Source organism: Ictalurus punctatus, chromosome 23 (assembly GCF_001660625.3).
Source record: "Ictalurus punctatus breed USDA103 chromosome 23, Coco_2.0, whole genome shotgun sequence".
Classification (NCBI taxonomy): Eukaryota; Metazoa; Chordata; class Actinopteri; order Siluriformes; family Ictaluridae; genus Ictalurus; species Ictalurus punctatus.
Genome location: NC_030438.2, coordinates 18591837 through 18601727, shown reverse-complemented (window position 1 = coordinate 18601727; position 9891 = coordinate 18591837). Strand labels below are relative to the sequence as shown.

The window sequence follows — 9891 nt, the reverse complement described above, 5'->3', positions numbered from 1 at the left end:
TTCACCCCCCCCCCCCACCCCATCGCAAAAACCTGCCATTTAACAGGGGTGTGTAGACTTTTTATATCCATCGTACGTGATGCATATAGGAAAAATATATTTATGCAAATTCAGAGGTGGGAAATACTTGTACACGTATTTGTCCATTGTTATTATAACCCTTAAAGGCATGGACTCCATCTAAAAGCATGTTGAGATAAGTTTGCTCATGTTAACTGGCTATATTTATTTTAACTGTAGCTTATGGTAAATATTGGTTACTAGCCAAAAATAAAAGATTCAAATAAATAAATAAATATATGTTTTAATCATGATTTAAAAACGTACAACGAATCATTTCACATTGAATTCATTCTCGGGAATCACTTATAAAAAATGAGATACGAATACATGATGATGTAACCCGGGTCTCTGGATGGATTGGGGTTACGTCCGTCGTAGAGTCCAAAGTAGTGGATTGTGTTGGACCCGTTCAGGTCAAGCTGCAAATCAAGATTAAAATGAAATTACATTAAATTCAATCATTTAAAAAAAAATATAAAAATAAAAAAATGTAGAGGAAAGCACAGATCAACACTCTTACAGTCCGGCTCCGAAGTCAGAAGATTTAAAAGATGATGTTTTGGGCAGTGAACATAAATTCTTCATCGCAGAACTATCGCAAAAAATATAATTATTGAACTTTAACTAAAGCGACTTGTGTTAGTTAATGTTAAAAATGATGCATGCTCACAGTGCATTATGGGTAATACACGGCTCAACGGCCATTCGGAGTTCGGTCAGTGATGTTTGTTGCTAAACGAGACCGATTAGCTGTGCCCGAAGAGGGCTTCGGCCTCTTCGATGATGTCACATGACGTGTCTCGGCCCAAACCTGCAGAAAATCCGAGGTCGTCTTGAAAAATTGCGAGCTCCTCGGAATATTGAGGAATTTGCTCGATTGTGTCCTGGAGGGACGGTTCAGTTATCAACTTCTGTAGCGTTTACTGACAATGTTCACCATTACATGTAACGTTAGCGCATATTCCAGCTAGCTGGCTAGTCCGCTGCAAAATATTTGATTGATGTGTTCTCATTTCTCTCTTTTTTTTCTTTTTTTTTTTTTAAGCCAGATTTGGCATAACGTTACCGTTAGAAACGATTCTGTTCACCGCTAACGGAAGCCAAGACAGCTAGCTAGCTTAGGTTTTGATGTATTTAAGTTACAATCTTATGCCACACTTGTTTTTTTTTTTTTTTATACAACTGAAATTTTAAAATCTCAGGCTTTAGTGAGAAAATGTGAATTTAATGTTACATAAAAAAAAAAACTAACTAAATAGATCAAATAAAAATGTATCCGAATATTAATCTTTAGGCATCAGAATATTAGTCAGGCATCAAAAGATGGGGATAGTATTATTATTATTATTATTATTATTATTATTATTATGAGAGTTTTACAGTTTCGGGTCAGAGTAAATCAGATGGAAATTAGCATTATTTAGCTGTTAGCAACCTGCGGCGTGAGATCGATCCTCCATGGGTCCACCTGCAGTCCGTCACACCATCCGGCGCGACCGTACAGCCACGTGCCGTGTTCGTTAGGCACCGCCCCCTCACGCACTCGCATGGCGCAGCCCAGGGGCAAATCTACAGAAACATTTTAAAACGATACTACAATCAGGATCAGGTGATGATACAGTACAGCTAAAACATTTCAAATATTCTGCATAACATACTCTACGAGTCACTCTCTCACACTCGCTTCTATGGGACTGGTAATTCCGTCTCCGGGTTTTAAGGCCACGCCTTCGAAATGGTCTTTTGAACTCAATTTTTTGAACTCAAGGAAATAACGGCGTGTCCTACAGTTTGTTCGAGACCCCGAACGACGTCGTGCGGTTCGAAACGAGTGTGCGGTGGTTTCCAGCGATGGTTTAGTTTTGTTTGAAAGAAATAAAGAACTCGCCAGCGGAGTCGAAGGTGAGTGAATTGTTGTGGGCGGCGTTGACGAGGAAGAAGTGCGACGTCACGCAGAATTCGCCGCAGTTGTTATCATCGCTGCCGTGGCCCGTGATCACGGCGTACAGCTCCACCTGCATTATACATTACACACACACACACACACACTTCATATTACCTACTGACAAGAGGTGTGTGATACAACAATATGACACCCATACTGCAATAAAGTGTGTGCCATCTAATGTATATTTGATAATTTATGCATCATTATTTATTTATTTATTTATTTTACATTTAGTCGCAGTATACAGCTATCACACTATAAAGTCTTTTACCTCATAACATATGGTCCATATGCTTATCCATCCACGTATAAACTCCCACATATAAAAAATGTTTATTGAGAAATTATTTTATAATAGATACACTTTATGGCCAGAAGTTTGTGGACACCTGACCATCACACCCATATGTGGTTCTTCTCCAAACAGTTCCCACAAAGTCAGAAGCACGTAATTGGACATAATGTCTACTATGTCTGTGAACTAAGAGGAACCCAAACCTGTTCCGCCAGCACGACAATGCTCCTGTGCACAAAGCCAGCTCCGTGAAGACGTGATGTGTGAAGACTGGAAGAAGGTAGAAGAACTCGAGCGTCCTGTACGGATCCCTGACCTCAACCCTACTGAACACCTTCGGGATGAACCGGAACTGGAGTCTCCTAACATCAACGTCAGCACCTGACCTCGACCTCACTAGCGCTCTCGTTCATTTGTGAACGAACCCGAACCCCCACGGCCACGCCCCGAAATCTAGTAGAAAGCCTTCCCAGAAGAGTGGAGCGCATTATAACAGCAGAAGGGGGAACGAATCTGGAATGTGATGTTCGACAAGCCCGTGTGATTTCTGATGATGAAGTGTCACCAAACTCTTGGCCATATAATATCTGTCCCTTTTTATTCTAGAACCGAATACGTCGCCAGGTAATATACTCTAACTGTTTTGTAAGAGGAAAAGCTCAAGAATAAATAAATTTTTAAAAAATCTTAGTCGGCTCGGTCACCTTTTTCGTTGAAGGTGGGACCGTGAACTTGATCTCCTTAAATCTGGAGTTGTAATCCCTGTCGAAGGTCCCGCCCTTGTACAGAAACGTCAGCTTGAAGGGGTAAAGCTTCTCAGGGGATTTTCCTGTAAACAACAAACAAACAATTAAATAAAATAAATCAATTCATGTTTATTTATTATTTGTGATTATTTTATTAAAAGGAAAAAAAGTTCACACGGGTTCTAAAGTGTTGGACAACAACTAAGACAAAAAATGCTAGATTTATATAATGAAACTAATAATAATAATAATAATAATAATAATAATTCAAAAAAGCCAAATCTAATGACTTTTAATTACTTTCTTAAATTAATTATGGTAAAATTGTGAAAAAAATGCCGACTCATTGAACACATTAAACCACATCGTTCTTCATAGTAAGAAGAACAATAAGCTAGCGCTGGAGATCTCGCTAGTATTTCAGCGCTGTGAGGTTATCCTGAAGTTATCCGGAGCTGACCCGAGCGCCCGCTGTGGCTGAAGCGCAAGTTGAGGGATGTGATCCAGGGCATGGCCCAGGGCGGCGTCTTCATGACCAGATCACAGCGCTCGCTGTTCAGCAGAGGGAGGAGCGGAGACACGTCCGTCAGCCAGCGGCCCGTTCCTCTGAACACACACACACCACGTTTCAGCACGCAATTCCATTCGCAGGAGATTCACCTAAAACCGGCTCTCCGAGATTAAAACGGGACTCGCGACCTTCTGGCGTCTGACGCTGCCTTCGGGTCCTCCGAGGAACTCTGCGCGTGTGAGATTAGGAAGACCGCGAGATTACGAAGTGATGCGTGGTCGACCGGGTTTCGCCAGAAAAACGGGACGGCGTGAGAAAACTTCTTCGGTTTTCAACTGATTTATTGTAGCATCGGAAACAACGAGGAGACTTTTATTTTGTCTTATCGAAAGAAAATAAAGAAACGAACACTCGGGGCTTGTAGAAAAATTCACGTGTTCACGTGTCGTAATTCCGACATTGCGGAGGAGTCCGCGTGCGTTCATCACGTAATTACCACATTTCCGACGGGTCTTGAAGGCGGCATCGATCACCAAGACACGGCGTGATCGCGACATGATGTAATATACCTGATGAAAAAAACACCACAACTCTCACCGAATTTGTAATGGTTATCACGGGGATTCTACTGGTTTTAATGGAGACTGTAACTGGGGCTCTACAGGTAATGTCTTGCCTTCTCCTGGTGGCATGTAACGTCTAGCGGATCCCATTTAGTCCCACTAATGGAAATGGTTTTAATGTTTAGCTGATGGTTTGTAATGGTATTTGTAGTGGAAACCATTAGAATATCTACAATGGTTTCTATTGTTTTTTTTTCTTCCCCCCAGCAGGTATTTAAATCTGAATGAATGAAGGAGTTTATTTATCATGAAATTTTTATTTGTGCCGGAAAAAAATGTAATAAAAATAAACGCATGATGAAAGAAATAAGCACAGAAAAAAAAATGTATAACCAAAACAATCTTTTTTTCTATTTATTAATAAATATAATTAAAAATTTGTTGTAATTTCGTTACATTTTTTCTTATTGGAGGTCTTGTTTTTTTTTTTTAAATAATTTTTTTCATTTTGTAAACACAGTTCTTATTATAATATACAATATATTTCCGCCCCCCCCAGCAGGACTTTCCTCCCATTCTAAAATCAATACCTGTAATACACAAAGCCTCCTCGTGCGTGTGTGTGTGTGTGTGTGTGCGTGTGTGTACCTGCGGAAGGCGGTGATCCAGCGGCCGAGCTCCATGTTACAGTAAGGACCGAACTGATCGCAGCAGATGAACAGCTGCACCGTGTGATCCCAGTGAGCGCACGTCTCGTCCCTGCGGCCCGGGCAGGACAACGCCGCGTCCAGCTCCAGCACGTCGAACCCCAACAAGTCTGACCAAACGACACCAGACGTCAGCCGCAACCGACACCGAGATAACCGGACATCTCCACAGGTTTAACATCACGGTGCGTGTCGCATCTTCACCGTTTCGGTGAGGACGCGGTTAAATCACGTTTCGTCAATACAACGTATACAATTATTTAAAAAATAATTAAATGTGAATCCTGTTTTGAAGAAACAGTTTGGACCAATAAATAAATAAATAAATCAGTTCATTAAATGAAAAAATTTCTTCCATTTAATTCCTCTATAATTAAGTTACTCAATCATCACATTCGACATGATGAACTCGTTGACATGAACGCTTAATAATTCTCAAATTAGGACTCAAATGATGATGTTTTTATGGTGCCTTTTTGCTCATATTGCTAAACCTATACATAAACAAACATATTTAATATTCCAGTTACCTTTTTACGTCTCGCTTGAACTTACTCGTGTGTAATTTTATTTTATTTTCTTTTAAATCATTTTTATTTATAAGTCTTTCGTTTTTTAATTTGAGTCATTTTTCCGGCGCGGACGGAACATCGGAGAGTTTCAGAGCGCTCTAAATAAAAAAATAAAACAAAAAAACAACACAAAAAAAAGCTATACGCATTCTTCGTATATGGAATATTACTCTGGCGGATTTCCTGTTCACTTCCTCAAGTCTCAACGTTCTGTGCTTTCGGAGATGCTTTTCTGCTTCTCAGCGCGGCTGTAAAGAGTGCTTATCCGAGTCGCCGTTAACTTCCTGTGACCTGCTGGCTGGTTTTTTTCCCCTCATTTTGATGTTTGATATGAACATGCTCTTGGATTGTATCCGCATGATATCACGTCCTGCGCTGCTGCTGACCGACCGGCTGATTGGATAGCTGCACGGAAGGTAAGTGTGAAACCGGTGTGGAATAAAACACTGCTCTGTCATGTGGCTATTAACCGTGAGCTTAAACAGACCTCTGGGAAGCTTCACCAAGGCCCGAGCTCCTGCCTCTCCCTGCATCAGCGTGTGATTAAACACAGGAACGACAGCCGCAGGACGCTTGACACGAGCCAGCAAGGCGGCGTTGAAGTCAAACCTGCCGAGAGAAACATCTCTTTAAAAGGTGTCAGTCATAACCAGTCACGTCTCAGGTCCATATATATATATATATATACACACACACACGCACAGAAAAATAAAGTGCTGTTAATATTGTTCCTTCCAAACGTTTCGATTTCTTCCAGGTTTATAATTCAGTAATCTCGTAAACCCACATTCAATAAACATTTCAGCACCTTTTTATGTTTGTTTTCTTCTTCCACTTCCGTCGTTCTGTCCTGCTGTCCGGGGTCACTCGATGCTCTCGGAGGAGCTAGCAGGGGGAACTAGACGGATCCGTTAAACTGATCCGTTTTTAATCGCCGGACTCTTACGCTAGTGTAGCGGGTCAGAATAATGACGAAAATAGCACAGATACTTTTGCTTCAAACGCGGTTTTGTTCCGTGTAACATCTCAAAATGTCAGTACACAAAATGTTTGTGATGTTAGCATGGATGTAAAAAAAATAAATAAGGGGATAAATCGAAAGAGGAGATCGTGAGTTTCTTCTCGCAGACGTGTAAACCAAGCGATTAAGACCCTCGTCCTAAAAGCTCAAATCAATATACATAATGAGGCACATTTGCCTGTTAACCTTTAGAACTTTTGGCCTAAATTAGTTTTTTTTTTAAATCTCAGAGAGCTCTAAATCACAAACATTTATGAGGCATTATGAGTGTGTTATAAGGTGTGGACCTACCACTCTGCCTGCCAGCTTAAGAACCGGAATGAAGGATAGAGGAACCAGCCCATTTCCGCCAGCGCCCCCTGCTGGTCAATCGCAATAAAAAAGTTGGGTGATGGAGTGAGCTGGAACGTGACGTTCACCGGCTTCCCTGATCTGTTAACACACACACACACACACACACACACACACATGTCCAAAACCTCACACAGTACATTTTCTTCTCCCTTATCAGGATTATAACCTCTGAGAGGGGCTTACGATAGCGCCTGAGCCACAGCAGGCTCGAAGTGCAGCATGGAAGCAGGAATGTTCAGGGTGGTGTTACACTCATCTCCAGCACAGTTCATGTCCTGGATCGGGTTGCCAGGTAACGTGTGAACCAGCACACCTACTGCTTTGGAATCTGCCATGGCTTTAATCTTAGGGGAGGAAAAAATAGATAATATGTACGTATGTACAGTACGTCAACATGTTTTAGACATGCTTTGGAATCTTCTGATTGGTCAGAAGGCAACTACAAATGGATAAAAAATTTCAATTTACAGGGGTGAAAGTATTCAGCAGGAATAAAAGTTTTATTATCTGGTTTGCGCGAAACGAACTGAATCGGACCGACTCGTCACGTCTCACGTCTCACCTTAGTGAAAAACGAGCAGCCGCTTTCAGAAACCCAGGCCACGGCTCCGGCGGCCGCAGGAAAGGGCTCGCAGCCGTCACCCGCACCGACCACGACGTACTGCTTATTTTCCCAGCGGCCATTCAGCCAGTCGTACCTGGCGTTCAGGCGCTTCGTGATCACCGGAACTTTCCATTCTGAGAGGCGAGAGTGAGGGAGAGATGAGAGCGAGTAACAGTCAGTATCACGCACTGGTTCTGTATTTGTATCTGGTTGTGAACAGAGCGTACGCACCTGGACCGGTGAACACCGCTTGTGGCAAACCGCAGTTGTGTCCGCCGCATCCCCACGAGTAGAGCACTCTGGGTATCCAGTTCCCCAAGGCGTAGACAGGGATGGGGGAGAAATGAAGCCTGGATAAAATTTCCTTACCCCTGATGACATGAGAAAGGATGTTCGATAAAGCATGTCGTGTGAGAGTGAAGAAGAAAGAAGAAGAAATATTATGCAAACTCCTGGCACACAATGCGGAGACGGGATTCGAACCCAAACCCTGGAGGTGTGACTGAAAAGGTCTGACGACTAAGCCACTTATACCATGGTGAAGAAAACTATTTTCTATGTATTAACGTATGACGTACTTTTTTTTTTTTTATCCATTTATAGTTGCGTTTACTGTCGTGGAACGAAGTTAGTGTCGTAAGGTATCACCTGCGTTATAAGTATATAATAAGTATATAACCAAATATAATATAATAAGTATATAACCAAAAGTTTGTGAAGCCCTGACCATCACACCCATAGTCTTGTGCTGGACATAGCACAAGCTATGTGTGCGATGTGGAGCGAAAATATCAATATAAATTCAACATCAGAACCCAGAATGCAACAGATGCATGGTCTAATGTAATATGCACGTACACACGCACATACACACGCACGTACACACGCACGTACACGCGTACGTACACGCGTACATACACAGACACACACATAGACGTAGACGTTGACACACACACACACACACACACACCTGTGCGCTGCGGCGGAGGCGACCCTGTAAACCTGCTCTCTCATCCACAGCACATCCTGAGCCGCGGAATCATCCAGAGACAGGAAGAGGATTTCAGCACCGACCGGAAGGAACTCAATCAGATCGGACACGGAGGAGTTGGACGTCCAGAGACACTCCAGGAAAGCGGATTTATTCGTGAACGCGTGGATGATCACGGAGGAGTTGGACGCCTCCTTGAGAGGATAAACAAACTCCCCGTCTAGGGTTTGAACCTGGAAATGTGGAGCAGGATCTCCCGGGTCAAACCCGGGTAAACCGGACCGCTCTCGCGCGTGGACTCTGGTGTTCACGCTCTCCTCCACAGCGCTGGGAGCGGCGTCCGCGTGACCGGACAGAGTAGAGCAGCGAATAATAAAATACAGAATAAAACACACAGGTGTCCGGGCTGAGTGACAGCTCGTCATGCTGAGACGACAAAAGTGAAAATGAAAGCAACTAAACAAAGTCTACATGATGGATGGTTACGGCGGCATTTATACTCGTTCGAGTCACGTGCTCAACGTCAAGTCCTCATTTACATAAGGAGGCGTGGCTTAAACAAACCCGGAAGTTTTAGCGGTATGTCCACTTCAATCCTGAGCTGAGCGTGAATTAGTAAACAAACGGAGAAATTACACCCAAACAAATAAAATGTATAGTTTTCTTGTCTGAAATACAACCGGAAATGATTAATTCATTCCTATTTTATGGCAGCTGAGCTGGACGCAAAGTGATTATTATCATCATCAATATTGAAATGGCATATCAATTTTTCTTTTCCGATATCCGATATTTTGTTTTATTTAAAAACTACGTTTTAAAATGATTTTTTTTTTTAAAAACTGAAGCACCTCACACAAAAATAATTTGTAAATATAATCAAGAGTAAATATGATAAAATCTTAATAACAAAAGAAAAAAACTCAGCCAAGTCCGTGTGTGTAAATATTCAAACAAAAATAAATTTCTGTTCTATTTATTAGGATACGGATGACTGATTGGAAGGTCGAGGGTTCAAGCTGCCACTGTTGGGCCCTTGAGCAAGGCCCTTAACCCTCTCTGCTCCAGGGGTGCTGTAGCATGGCTGACCCTGCGCTCTGACCTCATCTTCCTAACATGCTGGGATATGCAAAGAAAAAAAGAATGTCACTGTGCTGTAATGTATACGTGAGGAGTAAAAACTCATCATTATCTGATATCCAATACTCTGATATCCAATCCAGTATGTTTTTTTTTTTTGTGTGCTGGTACACGAAATACTTGCAGCAATATACTTCTCTGTGTATACAAGAGGCTTAGGCACCCTATTTATTTAGTACAAATTTTGATCGAGATTTATGACTGTTGCATTATTGAGACAGTTTATATAATCATCTTATAATATAGAATTATTATTCTGTATAATTAGTGTGTATGTATATACACACAAAGTATATATAAACATTAAAAAAAAAAAAAAAAACATTGATTCTTTCCATCGAATAGGGGTGTCATTACTTCTGAACTGACATGATAG

At 41.8% G+C, this 9891-nt stretch overlaps 1 protein-coding gene across 3 annotated transcripts; it reads right to left on the bottom strand.

Moving 5' to 3' along the window:
- Positions 1-288: 288 nt before the first annotated feature.
- Positions 289-9201, bottom strand: si:dkey-256h2.1 (uncharacterized protein LOC337520 homolog). Of its 3 annotated transcripts, XM_017453344.3 has the most exons (12): positions 8355-9184; positions 7616-7755; positions 7343-7518; positions 6964-7124; positions 6718-6858; positions 5893-6014; positions 4775-4943; positions 3513-3658; positions 3011-3135; positions 1952-2078; positions 1499-1632; positions 289-482 (listed from the first exon to the last, which is right to left on the bottom strand). In XM_017453344.3, the coding sequence occupies exons 1-12, from the start codon at positions 8798-8800 to the stop codon at positions 363-365; spliced, it is 2007 nt and encodes a 668-aa protein (XP_017308833.1). In that variant the 5' UTR covers positions 8801-9184; the 3' UTR covers positions 289-362. The 3 variants fall into 3 exon arrangements, 2 of the variants coding, with proteins under 2 accessions (XP_017308833.1, XP_017308834.1); XM_017453345.3 differs by lacking the exon at positions 1952-2078 and having other exon boundaries at positions 8355-9196; XR_008393319.1 differs by lacking the exons at positions 289-482; positions 1499-1632 and adding an exon at positions 2510-2819 and having other exon boundaries at positions 1949-2078; positions 8355-9201.
- Positions 9202-9891: the final 690 nt, after the last annotated feature.